A 22537-nucleotide genomic window follows, 5' to 3' on the forward strand; every position below is an offset into this window, starting at 1 on the left:
TTTAATAGCATTTAATTTAAGTTTTATTCGTTCTCAGAATTTTTACAAGCACAGATTTCCTGATCCTGGTCCTGTGTATATAGATGCAGTTTTCTGAAACGAACAGATGGTGGCGCTTATAATCAGTATTAACAAGAAAACACAAGGGCTCATATGTGGGGAAAAAAAAAGGGTTATTTATATTCATTATAGCAAATGAAATGCAATTATTTGACTAAACACACATTCTTTAGCTTTGCATTTTTTTTATACAATCCTTTATGTAGACACAATGGAGTGTGTTATATGGATAATTGAGCAGTGAAATCTGCAAAATTTTGCTTGTTTTGTGAGAAAAAGTGTACTTGGATTGTAAATGCATTCAGGTGGAAGAAATATTCAGTGTGAGGGAATGATGCCTACACGATGATAAGCGAGTAATGAAGCGGCATTGAAATATGACGACTCTCAGAGGGACAAAGAAACACATACTTTAAAGAGCAACTATTCTGTTTGTGGCAGTGGCCTGGAAAACTGAGCCGATGCATGAACCCAGCATCAGGTTTAGAATTGTGTTTGGGTGAAAACAAGAATGTTAAACAGTTAGATCAAATAAAATCAGAAATTCCTTAAGTAATATAAATATCCACTATCAAGTCAAGTTTAATTCTATAGCGATTTTCACAACAGACATTGTTTCAAATCATTCATTCATTCATTTTCCCCCGCTTATCTGTAATTCGGGTCGCGGGGGCAGCAGTCTAAGCAGACCCCCGCCTTCAACTGCTGCCCAATCCTCACAGCACCGTCCCTTACGGTCCCTCCTGCAGGTGGTGAGCCCACGGGAAGGCGGCCCCATGTCACTCCAACGTCACGGACCTTGATATTTCCCTCGTAAGGGACCCCCGGAGCATAGAGGGTTAAGGGCCTTGTTTAAGGGCCCAAGAGTGGCAGCTTGGCGATACCGGGGCTTGAACCCCAGACCTCCCGATCGGCAACCCAGCGCCTTAACCGCTGGAGCCACCATTGTTTCAAATCAGCTTTACAGAATTTAACAGTTAAGTTCATATATTATTAATATAATATATATAATCATAATATAATGTTAATATTATAGTAGTATTATTATTATAGAATAAAAACTTTCTTTCGGCTTCTCCCATTAGGGGTCGCCACAGCGGATCATCCGCATGTTTGATTTGGCACATGTTTTTACGCTCGATGCCCTTCCTAACACAACCCTCCCCATTTATCCCGGCTTGGGACCGGCACTAAGAGTGGCTGGGGTTGGTTCCCTGACCGGGGATCGAACCCGGGCCGCGGCGATGAGAGCCGCCGCATCCTAACCACTAGACCACCAGGGAACCTTTATTATTATAATAGAATAACAATATGAAATTTATTTTTACAACATACTAATTATTATAAGCACAGTTTTATGATTTGTGCTTCATAGAAAGTGTTGTCAAATAAGTGTTATTTGACTTGCTGTATTTTACAAGGAAATAGTCCAGACATGTGTATCCAGGCTGGTGCATACTGAAGCTATTTCCTGACTGAGTGTGTCAGAAAGTGTTCCTGTGTAAAGGGAGTAAAGTGTCAGAGATCTCTTGACACAAGTCCCCATGGTGCAGCTCTTTAGGACAAAAAGTGTATGAGAATAGAGCCAACTCTCTAAACATCTCCTGTCCTTCCCTGTTTCCCTTCCATTTTCTGCCTGGCTGAATGAAACGTCTGGACGAGAGCATTTTCTCTGTCCCCACAGACTGAGCCGAATCAGGGATGAAGAGATGGAGAGGAAAAAATAGGAGGCTCTGGAGAAAAGTTAAACTTGAGAGTGGATAAATGGGAGGCAGAAGCCAGAACACAAGGGCCAGAATATCCATAAGGATATTTCCCTCCCTCTACAGCAAGTTGAGTCTCGACTGCAAAATCCCTCGAGGTTTCTTCCCGGAGGGATCGAGCAAAATGAGTGGCATTTTAATTTGTCTCATGATAAAGGTGCTCATATATTGAACAAGCGCTGTTGTCTGTGTTTTGACGAGGAGCGGAAATAAAGCTTTCACCCCCGATGCATTTATTCCATCAACAACAACAGCAGTGGAAAACAAACCCGTCAGTCAAAAATGCTGGCAATTTGTATTTTGGCTGTAACAATGAATAAGTACAGAGCACCATCTTTACATCATTTACCTTGGAGCGTCTGAGGACAAAAACACTACAGCAGGGCGAGATGTGAGGATGCCAAGTGTACGGTCCAATCAAAGAAAATGCAATCGAGGAGCTGCCACTCTAATGGAAAGGCAGGTAGAGCTGGATGCCTCATAGCAATGTAGTCATGGATATGACCTGAAGGAACTTCACATCTCTGATCTCTATTTCAACACCTTATATCTTCACTACCAAGTATGTTCATGTAGATTCATCTCTTTTGGGATTATGAATAAACAGTGGACTGTGTTGATTTGGTTTCTGTAAGAGCACCATTGACAATATATATGGTTGTAATTAAAACAGTAAAATGTTTATAAAAACGCATCCCTTTTAACACGTGATTGTTTCTATAGTACCAGCTACACTATATCAACAAAAGTTTGTAGTCACCTGACCATAATGTATTTTTTGAACATCCAATTACACATTTAGTCCCATTTTCTGTTATAATAACCTGCACTCCTCTGGGAAGGTGTTTCACTAGATTCTAAAAAGTGCCATCTGTGTTCCAATTTATCCCATAGGTGTTTAATATGGTACAGTTAAGGGCTCTATAGCAGGCCACTCAAGATCTTCACTTACTGCAACGCATAAACAAAAATGCTTTATGAAGCTGGCTTTGTGCACAGGAACATTGTCATGCTGGAACAGGTTTCGGTCTTCTAATTCAAGTGAAGGATCCAAATCACATCCAAAGACATCCTGCACGATTGTGTGCCTCCAACTTTGTGTCTCTTGTTTTGGAAAAAGCCACATATGACTGGAGAAGTCAGGGTCAATACTTTTGTCCATATTGTGTATTTTACAGCAGCATCTATGGTTAACACATTAGCAAACTATTATATTTTACGAACAAAAATGTATAATCACATATTGTGTAAGAAAATTTTTTTTAATACATTTTGGAAGTACTGTTGTACTTTTTCAACGCATCTTTTCATGGTTTAATTTTCACGATTCATATCCCAGGCGTGTGATTGTGACTATTGATAAAGACTATGATTTAAGTATAGAAACATAAAAAAAATTGCCGAATATTCACCCATTGTTCACAAGTATGCTGGATAAGAAAAAGAAAGTGTTCACTGATCGAGGTTGGTCTATAATAATTAATGCTGCATGTGGCGGTTAATATTGAATATCAATTTGAACTGATGTCGATGTTTAGATTTGGAGTTCAAAATCAATAGGTGTTCGACTGGGATAATAGCTGGTGCAAAGCTATAGCATATGATTTACATAATTCTGGTCCTTATCATGCCATTTAGTGAGCCCTTATGCCCTGTTTATGGGATGGAGTCCAATTGGAAAGGAACACACCCATCAAGATTAATTTTTTGCATCACCAGTCTGTCTGAAAAATTTGTAAGAAAGTTGAATTTCAATGATAATAAATAATAATAATAATCATAATAATCATAATAATAAAATAATAACAATACCAAATAATAATAATGATAATAATAATAATAATAATAATAATAATATTAATAATAATAATAATAATAATAATAATAATAATACCAACGATAATCATAATAATCATAATAATACAATAATAATAATACCAATAATAATAATAATAATAATAATAATAATAATAATAATAATAATATTATTATTCTTAATAATGATAATAATAATAATAATAATAATAATAATAATAATAATAATAATAATAATAATAATAATACAGTATGTCTATTTACAGTATGTCCACTATTACAAGTTAACACGAGTAAGAACGCAGAGAAACAAAAGTGCTAACATGGTGAGAGGTTATCTTTTGTGGTGGGGAAGATGTTTATCTTTGTTTTCATCTTTCTCTAGGAGTGTGGGGGCTTGAGATGATGCACTGCAACCTCTTCATCTATTATGTATATTAAGTGAACTGTAACACAGCAAACCACTTAGCTATGACAGTGAGAAAGCACAGGGAAAAGCTCTGAGCTGCAAATCTGAGATGTCAGCTGGCATCATGGGTATGGTTTCATTTGAAAAAGACTTGAGTGAGTGATGAGGGGTCACGTTTCAGATAAATGGAAGCCTCTCTCTCTCTCTCTCTCTCTCTCTCTCTCTCTCTCTCTCTCTCTCTCTCTCTCTCTCTCTCTCTCTCAGTGGTCCCAAATCACATGTCTGTCTGAACACGTTCATTCATATATGTTACCTTTACTGTAACAATGTACATTTTTACTTGTATGGTAAAGATTGAATACATTTGCAATTGTTAATCATTGTTGTAACAGTTGTTTTTAGAAGGAGTCTCCTGTATCAGATGGGGGGCTTTTTACTTGTCATATGTACCTTATAGCACAGTGAAATTTTATTTATGAAGTAACAATTGGAAAGGAAGCTGGGGTCAGAGTGCAGGGTCAGCCATGATACAGCACCCCTGGAGCAGAGAAGGGTAAGGGCCTTGCTCAAGGGCCCAAAAATGGCAGCTTGGCAATATTGGGGCTTAAAACCCTGACTATCTAGAGAGTCAAGTCAAGAAGCTTTTATTGTCATTTCATATATAGCTGACACAGTTCCCAGTGAAATGAGACAACGTTCCTCCAGAACCCTGGTGCTACATAATACAACATAAAACAACATAAAGCTACATGACAGAAAAACACAGAGTTAAGGACTAAACACAGAGTTAAGGACTAAACACAGAGTTAAGGACTAAACCCAGAGTTAATGACTAAACCCAGAGCTATGAACTAAACACAGAGCTAAGAACTAAACACAGAGTTAAGGACTGAACACGCAGTTAAGAACTAAACACAGAGCTAAGGACTAAACACAAAGCTTAGAACTAAACACAGAGTTAAGGACTGAACACGCAGTTAAGAACTAAACCCAGAGCTAAGAACTGAACACAGAGCTAAGGACTAAACACAGAGCTAAGGATTAAACCCAGAGCCAAGGACTAAACACAGAGCTAAGAACTAAACACAGAGCTAAGGACTAAACACAGAGCTAAGGACTAAACACAGAGCTAAGGACTAAAAACAAAGCTAAGGACTAAACACAAAGCTTAGAACTAAACCCAGAGCTAAGAACTGAACCCAGAGCTAAGGACTAAACCCAGAGCTAAGGACTAAACCCAGAGCTAAGGACTAAACCCAGAGCTAAGGACTAAACACAGAGCTATGAACTAAACACAGAGCTAAGGACTAAACCCAGAGCTAAGGACTAAACCCAGAGCTAAGGACTAAACCCAGAGCTAAGGACTAAACACAGAGATAAGGACTAAACACAAAGCTTAGAACTAAACCCAGATCTGAGAACTAAACACAGAGTTTAGGACTAAACAGCACTAAGGACTGAACACAGAGTTAAAGACTAAACACAGAGCTAAGGACTAAACACAGGGTTAAGGACTAAACACAGATTTAAGGACTAAACAGCACTAAGGACTAAACAGCACTAAGGATTAAACACAGAGTTATAGAATAAACACAAAGCTAAGGTCTGAACACAGAGTTAAAGACTAAGCACAGAGTTAAGGACTAAGTTGGCCTCACCACATGAACTGCATCGTGTGCAACCTGGTGCAAACAGCAAATGGCAAGACAGTGCAAAAGACAACACAAGGCAGTGTAGGACAAATACACGAAACACAAAATAGTGCCAGCAGTCAACTTTCTGTGTATTATACAGTACAGTGTGCAAGAGAGAACTGAGTACAGACGTGCACCTTGTAAATAAACACAAAACTCAACATAAACGTTTGTGCAAAACAGCAATAGCAGCAGTCAAATGGATGACAAAATAAAACAAAAATAAACCAGCATGTAAACAGTCGTGTAGCAATAAAATAATATCATATAGGTGGTACTGGAGACATGGATGTGGTGAAATGAGTATGAGTGTGTGTTTGAGTTCAGATTTGTAGCAGCTCAGTACACACAGTTGAGTGAGTTTGTATGTGTGGGTTTCAGTTTAGTTCTGTGTCTGATTAGTTACCCAAAGCCTTAAACCACCTCCCAAATAGTGCTTTAAATCTATAAGTACTCTCACAGAAAAGGGTTCAGGATGGTAGAGTTTGTGCCTTGTGGTTTCTTAGTAATATGACAAGCTGAATTGTTTTACTTTATGATTTCAAGAGAGAAGGAAAGAAAACAGAGGATGACAGTGGAACGGATGTTTATAGCTGCTTTAATGAAAGTGATACATCTGACCTTCTAATAAAGTCACTGTCAGTTTTGAGATGTGTATATTTATTTTATGCTATCTCGGGGAGATGGACAAACTTACACTTATAAAGGACATCTTATTCATTTTTATCAACACATTATCTGTGTAAAGCTGCTTTGAGACAATGTTTATTGTTGAGGCGCTATACAAATAAAAATGAATTATATTGAATGTTGAATTTAATTTAATTTAATTTAATTTAATTTAATTTAATTTAATTTAATTTAATTTAATTTAATTTAATTTAATTTAATTTAATTTTATTTTATTTATTTATTTATTTATTTATTTATTTTTTATTTATTATTATTTTTTTTTTATTTTACTTCATTTAATTTTATTTGATTTCATTTTACTTTATTTTAATTTATTTTATTTTATTTTATTTTTTATTCAATTTAAATGACAAATCAATGTGTGTGTGTGTGTGTGTGTGTGTGTGTGTGTGTGTGTGTGTGTGTGTGTGTGTGTGTGTGTGTGTGTGTGTGTGTGTGTGTGTGTGTTTGTGTGTGGGGTTTGCTGTTAAAAACAGCTCATTCAAGTAAATGTTTAATAGCCTAAAGCCCCTTTCCCCTCCTCTCTTTTGTCCCCAGACCCACCCTGATCATGTTATTTTAATTGTAGTCAAGTGTTTTAAAACTCTAGAAGAAAAGCAATTATGCTAATCTCCCGGCTCGCTCATCAATCATTTCAGATGGAGCTGTCTGAGCTGCGTTGGTGAAGTCCTCTCCAGGCAGGCAGGTGTTCCTTCGCTCATTAAAGTAAGAGAGAGAGAGAGAGAGAGAGAGAGAGAGAGAAAGCCCGAGGCTGGCCACTTCCTTCACCATGCAGAAGAGAGTGTAAAGGAGGAGTGTGAGAGGTGGAGCACAGTGCTGCTTCATCACTGAGCACATGCATTAGACCTCATCTTTACATCTTGAACAGCCAGTGTGTGGACGAGCAGGAGTTATAAAGCATGAGGCGTGCCTTCTGATGATTTTAGTTTTCGGTTCTGCAGCACAGCTGCTCAGATTAAGAATATGTTCTGGAGAGAGAACGAACAAATCAGATGCAGTTTGTCCGAACTGAAGTGACACTTTAATTGGATTTTCCACCATGCTGCATGAAGATCTGATGACCTGATGACTTTTGCGCGGAGATGCGTTCTTGCCTTTCATCTCCTTAGGCATGTCATACACTGAGTTTGGCTACTCATATTCAGCACCTCCCCAGGTGAGTACCTCAGAGCACCTTACATTCTTATAATCTTATAATATTAGTTTTTGGTCTATTTGACCTCATTACCTGTTGAACCTTGTACTCCTTTTGCACATTTAAGTATATTTGCACTATTTTATATATACCACCTTATCGTTTATAATGTATTTCCTCATATCATCTCTTCCTCTATATTTCCCTCTTCTTTAATTTTTTATATTTTATACTTATAGACCTCACGTTTGCACAATTTCTGAGCAGAATAATAATAATAATAATAATAATTGTATTATTATTTCCTTTTCTTTATATCCTTTGATAAAATACTGTAATAAAATTATAAACTTTATTTAAGTAGACGCTTCTGCCTGCTAAAAAGTGATAAGTTCTTGAATCCCATAGGCATTAATACATAAACAAAAAAATAAATAATGTAAGTAGATAAGTGCTTTATAATAGAGTTTAAATCTACACAAATGCTCCCTTTATGAGTAAATAAATTCTGTTAAGTCTTAAATATGTTTTATATAGTATATTAATAAATAAAAATGTTTATAACGATCTAATTTAAGTTTATTCAGTCTAAAAAGATTCTTAATAATACTAATTTCAAGTCCGATTTTATTGGTAATATTTGATCATATTGATGTTTTCTCTAGAAATAATTTCTTAAAGTATTAGAAAGAACAAATGATTGAAAAAAAAAAAGTTTAATTGTATATTTGGTAAAAATGTGATCTGATGTTCCGATATACTACATAAATCTTACTATATTTAAGACATTATTACTTTGTTACTTTAGGTTAATTTGAAAGAGCACATTATTATATAAATATAAACTAATATGTAATAGTATATGTACAAATATACTATTTGTAGCATACACTGTAGGAAATAAAGTCATATAAACAAATGAAAAGTGAATTTTAATCACTAGAGTGTGTTTAGTTTGGAGCTTTATAACAGATCATTGAACTTTTTGTTTATTAATTTTACACAAAATTTGCAGATATAATTTTTTTTTTTTCAATTTGCTGATGCGGTATCATTAAGGGAAGCTTTTGTTGTTTTAGTGTTACACATTTAAAAAACATAAATAAATAATCAGATATTGGGGACTACTGGTATACGTGTAATTATGCTTGAAAAAAAAAAAGCACCTTACCAGGTAAGAGATGTTTACTAAAGGCTAAAAGATGTACTATTTGGGTTAGGGTGGTATAACCTGAGCAGCTTGGGAAAGTGTGCATTATTCTTTTTTTTTTTTTTTTTCAGAAAGTGAGAGAAATCTTAATTATTTTAATATCCGTGTCCAATATTTATTCATTTTAAAGCATGATATACAGACTTGGAATGTCTATTAGAAATGTCTAATTACAATGATAATTATATTTGGATTAAGGGAGAGGTTTAACCAAATGTAAATGCAGAAATATTTCTCTTCCCTAACAGATCCTGTTATCCTCAAATACTCTGGGATCCTGCTACGAGTCAGGGAGGGACTCTCCATTCAATTCTGCGCAGACCTCTCTCTACTGCCCGGTGTACGAGGGAGCTTTGGTGACATCCGCCAGACACGACCTCAACTCTGCATATGAGAATGGATATACGAAAGATCACGGGACATACTGTTCTTATTCGTATAGAACGGATTCAGCATGCCTGTATTCCCTGGTATGGGTTTGGTGGTGATTTTATGTACGCAGCCCCCCTAAAAACAATTAATAAATAAAAAAAATTGAATGATTCAGAACATAAATATAACTGTAATTAAATCTGAGGTGTTCATTCAAGATTAGAACTTGTTGCTGTCAAGAAAAGGTTTTGTTGATACATTCTGATGTTTATTTTCAAAATATTTCTTTTTGATTAGACGTTAATACGCAATGCAAATCCCATAAGCAGGTGGAGGAAGTTTAAATATGCTTTATCAAACTTTCAATTAAATTCACAAATTTTTTTTTTACTTGTAGGGTAAGATCCAAGAGATAGAAGAACCAGGAACGGCAAATGCAAAGATCACACATGGCTCGACTTATTTTTCGTACAATCACCCATTTGGATACCAATACGACTCATATGGGTAAGCTGTACAGTATCTGAGCGGATATCTAAACAGATTTTTATACATTTTCTGATGAAATTGGGTTTTTGAAAGCCCTCTGTGTAAGTGTATCTTGATACTCGGTTATTGGGTGTTTAGGTATGGATCTGTGGATGTTAACACGAGAAGGAAGAATGCAACCAGAGAGACCACTAGCACCCTGAAAGCCTGGCTTCAGGAGCACAAAAAGAACCCGTACCCTACTAAAGGAGAGAAAATCATGCTGGCTATAATCACCAAAATGACCTTGACACAGGTGTCCACGTGGTTCGCCAATGCGCGCCGGAGACTCAAGAAAGAGAACAAAATGACATGGTCCCCACGCAACAAGAACTCAGAGGAGAGAGGCTGCGAAGAGGAAGTGGATAATATTGAAGGTGAGACAGACAAGGAATTTGCTGTTTTTGGTATTCTATAGTGAATTCATAAATATATTAACACTAATGGCACCAGATGACAAGATTCTTTAGAGAAATGACATTAAACCCCCTTTTTTTTAACTTAAAATAGAACCTTATTGATACTTATAAAGTATCAATGTAACAAAATGATCCCATTATCTGGAAATTCAAAAGTTAAATAAATAACTCTCTCTTAATTCCAGACAACCCAAGGGTAGACGATACGGATCCAGCACAAAGTGATTTGGAAGACCTCGACCTGAATGAGTCAGATGCCTCCGAATGTGACCCGAAAATTTTGTTACCCATGAGCACTTATGCAAGATCACAAGACTGTCCAGCTTATCGACAAGGAGAACCTCTGCTACATGCCTCGACTCCAGATACAAGATACAACCGTTGTGATAAAACCTGCTTAGAATCGATGACTGAAGAAAGCCACTACCGTGAACAAGATGAGACCAAGTCCAAAATTTGGTCCCTGGCACAGACAGCCACGTCATTAAATCAGGAAAATTATACATCATGCATGCACAGGGGTCAAGGCACACGGTCCTCTATAGGCTGCCATGTGGATTTAGAGGACTCTCCATTCACCAGCCTCAGAAACTGGGTGGACGGCATGTTTCATGATCCACTCCTGCGGCAAAGCAACTTAAACCAGACTTTCTCCAATTCTTCAAGTTTATGGATGTTGGAGAACAGATTCCATGAACTGACAGATTCGGTTTCCTCACCCCAGCTCACATGATTAACCTGAAATTAAACTAGTTGAACCAACATGCTATTTTATTTATTTGAAGGTATGCATTTATTTAAAAAAAAAAAACTGCAGCACTAAAGCACAAATGCAATGCTATTAAGAAAAAGCACAAACGCACAATTAGGAAATATACATTTGGAAATAAAGGTAGCTTTAGAAGAAATTGTCACATATTCAGTTTAGGGAAATGCACATACTGTACATATATATATATATGGGATTTTTTTTAAACTTTTGTCTTGTTGGCTGTCCATGGTGCTGAAAAAAAACCCCATTATTTCTCTCAGCTTTTATTTTTCATTCTTTGTACTTCACAAGAGTGTGTAAATTTGGCATGCAATCATGATGGTTAAATATAAACTAATAAACTTAAAAAAAAAAAAAAAAAAAAAAAAGATTTATTTGTTCCTTTCCATCCAATGCTTTTGAAACTTCAGCATTTCAGCACTGTTAGATTTGTAACACAGCAAAAGCTTGACATTAAAAGTACATTAATGATAAAATAAAACCCTCCTCCTAAATCCCTGCTATGTTGAAACTTACAGCATTCAAACAGACCCTTTTAACTCTGAGATAAATTTCACAAACCACTCAATACAGATGCAATTACTGAACATAGTCCAACTATTACAACATGAACCTTACTGTGTAAATGCAATTTATTGGTAATTATTGGTAATTGGTAACTATTTTACAAACCCCTTGCTGTACCTTTCCTTCAGTTTAAGTGAAAACGACTAAAGTAAAGTATACATTTGTCTCTAGCTAGTTTTATTTAAATAAATGTCTATCCATCTCTCTATAGTTAATTTAATGCTGCTTGTGTCACTAATGGATTGATGTCTTGGAATGTCAATAAATCTGCTTTCTCAGCAAGTGCTTAAAGGAAACTGCTATTGATTAAGGACAGCTAGTGGGAAAAATGCCCAGGAGAGCGAATTCGGTCATGTGGAGAAATTTCTTTAGGCTTAATTAAAGATTTCCCTCAACCAAAACATAACAAAACATACTTTAAACCGCTCCTCGCATCTCATCCAGCATGTTTCTGGGTTTGGGTCTAAGCTCCCTAAGCTAATACTTCAAAAGTAATACAATATCAAAATCCTAAAGTTGATCCTACGTTTATGAGATATTAAATATATAATATCATATTTAACATATTGTTTATTTTTTTCGATGAACATGAAAAAAAAAAATTACGTGAACATGTACATGTAATTATGTAACATAAGCAGAATCCCAAATATCCCCCACTACAATCTTAGTGTTAACACAATAGAAATATTTAAAAGGATTTCTCTAATCCATACTGGGTTAATTTAACGATTGGGCAATAGGGCATGTAGTAGAGGGTGTTTAATTTCTAAAGCATTTACGGCAAACTGCACAATGTAAAATGTACTGTAGGGTAAAAGTGACAAATAATTTTAGTGGCTTTGATACCTCTTTTGCTTGAGCTTTGGTTTTAAAGCTAGGAATGGTGATTCGGATAAAGTATTCACGAGAAGCCTGCCACAGCCTTATTTGGAATGAACAATTTCAATTTAAATAATTCAAGAAAAACTCACTGGAGATTTCCATTCTTCTTCAGTATTATAAATAAGTTATCTTTGCAGTAATAAATAAATACGTTTGGCCTCTTTAGAAAGTTGGTACTTTCTTACTTGCTGTGTGTCAAATTAAAGAAAATGGGGCAGCAATCTCAAAAACACAACAGAAAGAGGAAAAGGAGGGTTTGTGCACACTCAGTTTCAATTCAATTCATTTTTATTTGTATTGCGCTTTTAACAATAAAACTTGTCTCAAAGCAGCTTTAGATAATGTGGTGATAAAAAATGAATATGTTCTTTATATGTGTAAGTTTGTCCTTGATGAGCGAGCCGGCGGCGACTGTGGCAAGAAAAACTCCATGGCATAAGGAAGAAACTTTGAGAGAAACCAGACTTAAGAGGGAACCCGTCCTCATCTGGGTTGCACCAAATGTACAATTATTACAGATAAACGATGTTGCGTGGTACAGTGATGGTGATCAGAAGCAAACTGTAGTCCTGTAGTCGGTGTAGCAGACTGTTGACATTAACTACAGTCCAAATCCATCCTCAAAGCTCCCGTTCTTACTCCATAATTTCATTGAACCACCCACTAGTTAACACTACATTCCGGAATGTTATAGTGTAAAAGCTGTGGGTTTTTTTTTTCTGATCCTTCACTTCCTGTCAGCTGCACAGTTCAGTGTTTTGCTTTTTCTTTTTTAACAGTTTAACAGTTTAATCAATCAGAACATATTTTCATATGCAGCTCACTATATACTATATACTATATATTATATTATATAAGAGAGTACAATTTATTTAGATTCTTATTTTGTTGTGTATTCTTTTCCTCACATTTTACTATAAAACTAATGATATGGTATTTAATATCAGGATTAACATTTCTAAACAACTGTCTTTTTTATGATTCATTACGATTCACTGCATTTTAAACATGCACACACACACACACACACACACACACACACACACACACACACACACACACACACACCTACACATGGTTGTAAGCAGGAATGGGCAGTGTTCAATACGTATTTCCAATATAAAATAGGATTTTGTAATTTGTATTTCAAAGGTTTGATGAAAATGGCTTCATATTTTGTTTCAAAATACTTTACTGTTATAGTTTTAAAATACTGTAAAATAACGTAAAGAACTCTACATGATGACATCATAAAAGTGCGGCCTCTGCTTGGTGCCTATTCTGTATTTTGCCCAGACATGTTGAGATCAGAACAGAAAATTAATCCATATGGAAGAAGGTGGTGAAAGTAAGAAACATACAGTCTGCAAGCTTTCAAATAGATGTCCAGTAATTTATAAATAAATATTTAAACTTTCTTTCGGCTTCTCCCATTAGCGGACCATCCACATGTTTGATTTGGCACATGTTTTTACGCTGGATGCCCTTCCTAACACAACCCTCCCCATTGATCCGGGCTTGGGACCGGCACTAGGGCTTGTGTAACCCTAATGGCTGAGGTTGGTTCCCTGACCGGGGATCGAACCCGGGCCACAGCGGTGAGAGCGCTGCATCCTAACCACTAGACCACCAGGGAACCATATGAATAAATATTTGATTGTCAAATATTGTAACCTAACTGAAGTAGCTGCTTAGTAGGATCATGATTTTGCACAACACTGCATGAATGACTGCCTGATACAGAATATATTATTATATTTATGATTAGAAACTAGTTGCAATGAAAACAAGTGCCAGCAGTCGTCTTCTTATGAATGATTTGTTTGTCATCGAGTCGGTGTTGCTGATGTAAAGCAGCCCTTCGTTACCAAACACCAAGTAACTAAATAAGGATACAATTATGAGTCGTTCACAAACTATTAAACATTAAACTGTTGGTTACTTTAAAACTAACCTTTATCTGAGAGATCACAGAGAAATGTATGTAAATATGATCTGTTAGCTGATTTATTGCATCACTGCCAGAGAAAAGCTGTTGCTATCACATGGTGTGATGGCATGGCTGCTGTATTTTGTCGTTTATTTTGATACACTTAAAGTTAAGGTATGAAGTATTTCATTGTAAAATACATTTTGATGTATCTTTGCCCAACCCTGGTTGTAAGTATATAAAGGTGAACTTTCTGTCCAGGATTTTCACACCTGTTGTGTTTATGATGGTATGTGACAATGATGCTGTCATCATAAAGAAATGAGCACTCAAAGAAAAAAAAAACACACCACTCTGTGCAAAGTCACATGATCTCCTGTGCTATAAGAGCTTTAGGGAATAAGGAACTGGAAGAGAGTGTGTGTGTGTGTATACAATGAGGCTCTTGAGCATGTAAGATGAAAACAAACTGATTGCAAGTTTGCTACATTCATAAATATATAATATTTTATCTAAAGTATCTATTCCTGTTATAGCTATTTTTGCTATTTCTGTTCTGTCAGAATAAAATACAGTTCAAGATACAAGGAAAACATTTATCAGAAAAAATAAATATTGGGACACATGACTTTTCAAGCCATGTGTGGTTCTTCCCCAAACTGTTACTGACACGATGGAGGCACAGAAGATGTTTTAGGAGTTTAAATTAGATAGCATTAGATTTAGTACCATTAGATTTTCCCTTTACTTGTACTAGGAGACCAAACATGTTCCAGCATGACAATACCCCTGTGCACAAAACCAGCTCCATGAAGATTCGCTTTACATGAGTTGGATTGGAAGATCTTGAGTATTCTGCTATAGAACTTTGCCCTCAACCCTACTGAACATCTTTGGAATAAATTGGAACGCTGACTGCACCCCAGGCCTCCATACCATTCATCAGAACTGATCTTATTAATGCTCTTGTGGCTGAATGAGCACAAATCTCCACAGCCATATAGAAAAATATCCTGTATAAATAGTTGCTTAAAGCATTTGTTTAATTCCTGCTAATTTGATGTTTCTTTACAAAACGTCAAGAAAGAAATATTGTATGATTGAAACAAAGCAAATCAAAATAAAAAGCAGAAACAAAGGCCTGTGCTGATTCATTCTTAGATTTATAATATTTTATATAAAATATTCCCATAATATTAGCCATTTAATAAATATCATTCTTAATTCAACACTTTATTGTCAATTCTTTGCAGTGCTATTATGCTGCATTTGAGCAATGCAATAACCAGGCACATGCTTCTATATACAGCACACATGCTCTTATATACAATATTTCCTGCTTTCTTTAGAAAGCCCATGAATAATACAAATTGGGATTTTCCATGCAGCACAATTCACATGCTCAGTTTCACTCAAAAGATTTCCCTCTGAGCAATGTTTGAACTAGCCACTCAGCTACAATGTAGCAGCCCTTAACGATGAGCCTTTACGCTCCCTATCACACACACTGGACAGGACATAGTGCCGATGAGGGTTAATAAGCATCACACTGTCTCTTGCTTTCTGTCACTGGCCCCAATTATAGCAGCATGGCTGCCTCTTTTCCGACCTGAGAGCCTCGGGCTGGAAAACTCGGTTCCACTGAATGCACCATCAGAGACTCAGACGCCTTACACACAACGACACTGAGCCAATTTGGCATGCCAGCAGAGAACATTCTTTATGAAATATATATATGATCTTTCTCCAACATGTATTGTTTCACCCTGCTGTTTCTTATCACGCTGAATCTCCTCTGATGACGGCTAAATGTACCAGGATGGGACTGTTGTTTTTTCGCTGTGAGAAGAGAATATCATTCACATCTCTTTGCTGCAATTCATTTTATTTATCTTCTTTCATGGAGCACTGACAGACTAAAGAAATCAGTAAGTGGTCAGTTATTGACTGGGGTATATTAAAAGGTCTGTGGATAAAATTTTGGAAATTGTGCTCAGGTCATACACATATTTGACCCTGGAACCTTCTAACATGGCTTTCTCCATGTCTGTGCTGATAACAATTGACAAATAAGAGAAGAAACTGATTGGTCACACTGATCACATTCACCCCAGGGGGCTAGTCAATGTTTAAACAAGAGAACCCCTTGTGTCTTTCCTCCATGATGGGTGAACTGTTGCATTTGAGGGTTTAGGAGCCTTGCTCAGGAACCCATTAGTGGAGCTTTTTGGTGCTGGGATTTTAACTTATATCAATTCAATAAACTTTCATGTATATAGCACGTTTAAAAATGAACATTGTTTGGTCCCTCAGAAGCATGTTTAACTGAAAGAAAGAAAGAAAGAAAGAAAGAAAGAAAGAAAGAAAGAAAGAAAGAAAGAAAGAAAGAAAGAAAGAAAGAAAGACAGAGAGAGAGAGAGAGAGAGAGAGAGAGAGAGAGAGAGAGAGAGAGAGAGAGAGAGAGAGAGAGAGAGAGAGTAAAATAAGGATTATTAAGTATCTTTACTTAACCTTTACTTTAACCTTTATAAAAAGGTTAAAGACACTATTTAAAGTGATTAGTAAGCAGTTTTCCTTCCAGGAAAAATCTGAACTTTATAACCACTTGCCACCTTCAGCTGTTAAAAGAACAAGATCACCCCAGAATCATCTGGTCACCAAATCACATAAAGTATTCTCTCAGCCATATACAGTGCAGTACACAGTGAGAAGAAACAACGTTCCAGTGGACAAAGTCAAGTCAAGTTTATTTCTATAGCGCTTTTCACAACAGACATTGTCTCAAAGCAGCTTTACACAAATCAACAGTTACATTTACATTTACATTTGCGGCATTTAGCAGACGCCCTTATCCAGAGCGACGTACAAAAGTGCTTTGAGTCTCTAGTAATGAATAAATCTACACTGGTACACAAGATTACAAACTTAATATAAATATAACCCTTGAATTCTACAAACTTGGAAAGTGCTAATTTAAGTGTTTCAGGAAGAGGTAGGTCTTCAGTCGTCGCTTGAAGATAATCAGGGACTCTGCTGTACGGACATCTAGGGGAAGTTCATTCCACCACCTCGATGCCAGAACAGAGAAGAGCCTTGAAGTGTATTTACCTCTCATTCTGAGAGAAGGTGGTACCAGTCGAGCAGTGCTGGAGGATCTCAGACAGCGTGGTGCAGTGCGAGATGTGATAAGGTCACTGAGGTAAGATGTTGCTGGTCCATTTTTGGCCTTGTAGGCAAGCATCAGTGTTTTGAATCGGATATGTGCAGCTACTGGAAGCCAGTGAAGTCAGCGCAGCAATGGGGTGGTGTGGGAGAACTTGGGCAGATTGAAAACAAGTCATGCAGCTGCATTTTGGATCATTTGCAGTGGACGAATAGTTACGGTTAAGGTTAAGGTGAATGGTGTGCATTTATCCCTGATTAGCAAGCCTGTGGCAAGAAAAAACTCCTTTAGATGGAACAATACACAACATAAATGTACAAAAAGGAACCATGTAACTAAGCAAAACTCAAAACTACCAACATAAAGTGCACATGTGCAACATTTAGTGCATAAACAAAATGACACCATAAGATAAGGAGACACAGCAAAAAAACAGCAAACTCAGCGATACCTTAGCACCGACCAGTACAATACAGATGGGTTGTGCAACTGGATTAAAAATAAAAATTATACTGTACACGGAAACATGAAGTTGGCTTGTGGCAAGAACAGGAACAGTAAACTTTGATGAGAGTGCCAAATCTGTCTATGCATTTGGGATAATACATCTGTTCAAAGATGACGATACCAGGGTGTTATGACCACTAACAAACGTAGTATTGAGAACAAAAGAGAGTGCAAAGAGAACTGTTTTATTTCTCTTTAAAGTGCTTAGAATAAGGCAATTTATAGAGACACAAAATTCAGTTCAGCATCTTGCATAGGTTCTTAAGAAGGAGCCTTAAGGGACTTCAGGACAAATAGAAAATCCCACACTGGATTCTTACCACCAAAGACATGCTTCTTACAATACTGTAATTCTTAAAATGTCAGTGATAGTAGGACCACAGGATAGGTATTTTGAGAATTCAGAGGTGCACCAGACACCGTCCTTAGTACACACTATTTCTAGAAAAGCTACCGTCTAGAAAGAAAGAAAGGTGCTTTGTATTTGTTGCATGTACTTTACAGCACAGTGAAATACTTACTTTGCATATCCAAGCAATGTTAGGACGGGTCAGCCGTGTTATAGTACCCCATGGAGCACAGAGGGTTAAGGGCCTTACTCAAGGGCTCCAAGAGTGGCAGCTTGGCAGTATCGGTGCTTGAAACCCCAACTTTTCGATCAGTAACCCTGGGCCTTAAACATTGATCTACCAGGGTATTTAACACATATCCAGTCCCTATCTTTGAGAAATCCAATGGGACGGTTAACTTGGTTGCGAGTGGCAAATCTTTCTGGTATAGTACATGTGTTCGGGAAGAAGGATACCAGGATGTTTGCAACCACTATCGAAAGTAGCAGTGAGTAAAGTTCTTATTTTGGAGCTACACTGTAGTACTCTGACCTTGTTGCTGGATTCTATGCAACATTTGCATTTGCGGCATTTAGCAGACGCCCGTATCCAGAGCAACGTACAGAAGTGCTTTGAGTCTCTAGTAATGAATAAATCTACACTGGTAAGCAAGATTACAAACTTAATATAAATATAGCTCTTGAATTCTACAAAGCAAACTTGGGAAGTGCTAATTTAAGTGTTTCAGGAAGAGGTAGGTCTTCAATCGTCGCTTGAAGATAGTCAGGGACTCCGCTGTACGGACATCTAGGGGAAGTTCATTCCACCACCTTGGTGCCAGAACAGAGATAATATGGGAGGGGACTACATGAAAACATGGGAAGAGACTTTGGCAGAATCAGAATACTTTGGTGATCCAAAAGGGAAATTAACTGATTGCAGTTGCTCACAGTAAAAGATCAAAGTAAAAAATGTTAATAATAAATTTTAATGAATATACATATTAAGTTATATATTAAGAGCAATGAAATGTGTAGCAGCATGAAATGGAAAAATAATGAAAAGTCAGACTGCAACAATAGTTATAAAAAAAAAGTTATTGCAACTGTAAATAATTATCATTATTGAACTGGGATTATTGCACAATTACCCAAGGTATTAACAATATATAAGTGTAGCATGGAAATATAAAAATATAACTATATCTATATAATCTATATCATATAACATCTATATCGTGGAGCAGCTGTTTAACTCTCAGAGGGAGGAGTTATATAGTTTAATGGCTACAGGCAGATCTCCTGTGGCGCTCTGTGGTGCATCGTGGTTACACTGTCACTGACCAGTGTTTTATTTAGTGGGTGGGAGGAGTTATCCAAGATGGAATGTACTTTGGACAGCATCCTCCTTTCAGACACCATTGTCAGAGAGTCGAGCTTCTCCCCCAACAACATCGCTAGTCTGGTAGTGTCTGCCATTCTCAGCACTGGCCACAACAGTCTCATAAAACATCCTCAGCATTGTAATGCAGATGTTGTAGGACCTCAACCTTCTCAAAAAATAGAGCCGGCTCAGCCCCTCCTGTCGAATACAATACCAGAAGCAAAAAACGTGTGCAGTAGATGATAGTTTATCCTCCCCCAGGTAAATATCTGGTTTAGACAGGAAGAACCACAATAGGCAATCAGTGAACTTGCCATCGGCTAAATTGTCCACCCTGCACCGTACCATGTTAAAGTTTGTTGTAGCTAGCTTTGAGGAAATGCACATTTGATGCTGTGGGTCGCACATCCCTGTCCAATCTTACCTGTCCCAACACTATTTAAAGCAAGGCTGTCATGGCTAGTTTAATGCAGCAGATATAACCTCCATTTATATTATTTATATGAAATTAGACCTGAGCATAGGGTATAAACGTTCAGGTCATTGTCAACATAGGTGCAGCCAGGACACGGAAGAAATGGGAAGTCCAGTGATTGCGCTATATAGAGGACTCTGTTACGAAAGAAAGAACATGAACATCTATGCTGAGCAATCTTTGTTCCGGTATCATCAACGTTTATAAAGTGACTGGAGTTATATTCCTTGGGGTCTTATAACAAAGTGTGACACCTGGGTGCAACATTTTAAACTTACAAACATGGATTCAACTCTCACAATCTTTGCACTGACTGGCAGGTGAAAGCTCATAAAAATTTCTAATCAAAGTTATTCCCAAATGCAGTAAGAATGTAAATGACTGCACTTTGTAAAAGTACGAGAACGCAAGTGCAAAATATTAGCGAGGTCAAACCCTAGGACAATCATTTGGCAATCAAAACAGGCAAATAGAGCAAACTGGCAACTATAAACAAAAACATAAGAGCTAAAGACAAATTTTCAGCACTCCAACGATAGATATGGCATGACTTTACAATAAGATTCTGAAAATGAAGAGCATGAAAGCAATGTCAATGTGTGAAAACTGTGTGAATGAGGTAAATAAATATCCTGGTAATGGCGCCCTCTGGTGGTGTAAGGTGAAAGTGTCAAGACTTTTCCAGTCATGTGTTTCTTCCTGAAACTGTAACCCAGCCATTAGGGGGGCACAAGCCAGTGTACTCTTAGTGCCGGTCCCAAGCCCGGGTAAATGGGGAGGGTTGCGTTAGGAAGGGCATCCAGCGTAAAACATGTGCCAAATCAAATATGCGGATCACAAATGAGAATTTCATACCGGATCGGTCGAGGCCCGGGTTAACAACGACCGCCACAGGTATCGTTAGCCGACAGGGTACCGGTGGAAATTGGGCTACTGTTGGCCGAAGGAGGAGAAGGAGAGGAGGAAGGCGTCTACAGAGACGGCAGGAAAAGGAGCAGTGTAGGAGAGTAGAGGTTCGGGTTGGTACTTTAAATGTTGGTACTATGACGGGTAAAGGGAGAGAGATAGCTGATATGATGGAGAGGAGAAAGGTAGATGTGTTGTGTGTTCAGGAGACCAAGTGGAAAGGGAGTAAGGCCAGGAACATTGGAGGTGGGTTTAAACTGTTTTATCATGGTGTGGATGGGAAGAGAAATGGTGTAGGGGTGATTCTGAAGGAAGAGTACAGTAAGAGTGTAGTGGAGGTGAAGAGAGTTTCTGATAGGGTGATGATCGTGAAGGTGGAAGTTGAAGGGATGATGATAAATGTCATCAGTGCCTATGCTCCACAAGTTGGCTGTGAGATGGAGGAGAAGGAAAGATTCTGGAGTGAATTAGATGAAGTGGTAGATGGTGTACCTAGGAAAGAACGATTGGTGATTGGGGCAGACTTTAATGGGCATGTAGGTGAAGGGAACAGAGGTGATGAGGAGGTGATGGGTAGGTATGGTTTTAAGGAGAGGAATGTGGAAGGGCAGATGGTGGTAGATTTTGCTAAAAGGATGGAAATGGCAGTGGTGAACACGTATTTTAAGAAGAAGGAGGATCATAGGGTGACGTATAAGAGCGGAGGAAGGTGCACACAGGTGGATTATCTTCTGTGTAGGAGATGCAACCTGAAGGAGATTGGAGACTGTAAGGTGTTGGCGGGGGACAGTGTAGCTAGACAGCATCGAATGGTGGTCTGTAGGATGGTTTTGGAGGCGAAGAAGAAGAGGAGGAAAGTAAGGTTTGAAAGAAGAATAAGATGGTGGAAACTGAAGGAGGAAGAGTGTAGTGTGAGGTTCAGGGAAGAGGTCAGACAGGGGCTTGGTGGTGGTGAAGAGGTGCCGGATGATTGGGCAACTACCGCAGGAGTGATGAGGGAGGCAGCTAGAAAAGTACTTGGTGTGACATCTGGAAATAGAAAGCAAGACAAGGAGACGTGGTGGTGGAATGAGGAAGTGCAGGAGAGCATTAGGGGAAAGAGATTGGCAAAACAGAAGTGGGATCGACAGAGTGATGAGAAAAGTAGGCAGGAGTACAAGGAGATGCGGCAGCAGGTTAAAAGGGATGTGGCGAAAGCCAAGGAAAAGGCATATGAGGAACTGTATAAGAGGTTGGACACTAAGGAAGGAGAAAAGGATTTATACCGATTGGCCAAGCAGAGGGACCGAGCTGGGAAGGATGTACTGCAAGTTAGAGCAATAAAGGATGGAGAGGGAAATGTGTTGACTAGTGAGGAGAGTGTGTTGAGAAGATGGAGGGAGTATTTTGAGCAGCTGATGAATGAGGAAAATCAGAGAGAGAGAAGGTTGGAGGATGTGGAGTTGGTGAAGCAGGATGTAGATAGGATTAGTAAGGAGGAAGTGAGAGCAGCGATTAAGAGGATGAAGAATGGAAAGTCGGT

General features: G+C 37.7%; 1 protein-coding gene across 1 annotated transcript; it reads left to right on the forward strand.

The window, feature by feature from the left end:
* Positions 1-7545: 7545 nt before the first annotated feature.
* irx4b (iroquois homeobox 4b) lies at positions 7546-10831 on the forward strand (the record flags this gene model as incomplete). The annotated part of the gene is made up of 5 exons (XM_083544467.1): positions 7546-7590; positions 9028-9249; positions 9549-9658; positions 9779-10056; positions 10284-10831. The coding sequence occupies 5 exons, from the start codon at positions 7546-7548 to the stop codon at positions 10829-10831; spliced, it is 1203 nt and encodes a 400-aa protein (XP_083400593.1).
* Between the last annotated feature and the right edge of the window lie 11706 nt (positions 10832-22537).

The sequence above is a fragment of the Silurus aristotelis genome, assembly GCF_946808225.1.
Source record: "Silurus aristotelis genome assembly, chromosome: 6".
NCBI classification, from domain to species: Eukaryota; Metazoa; Chordata; class Actinopteri; order Siluriformes; family Siluridae; genus Silurus; species Silurus aristotelis.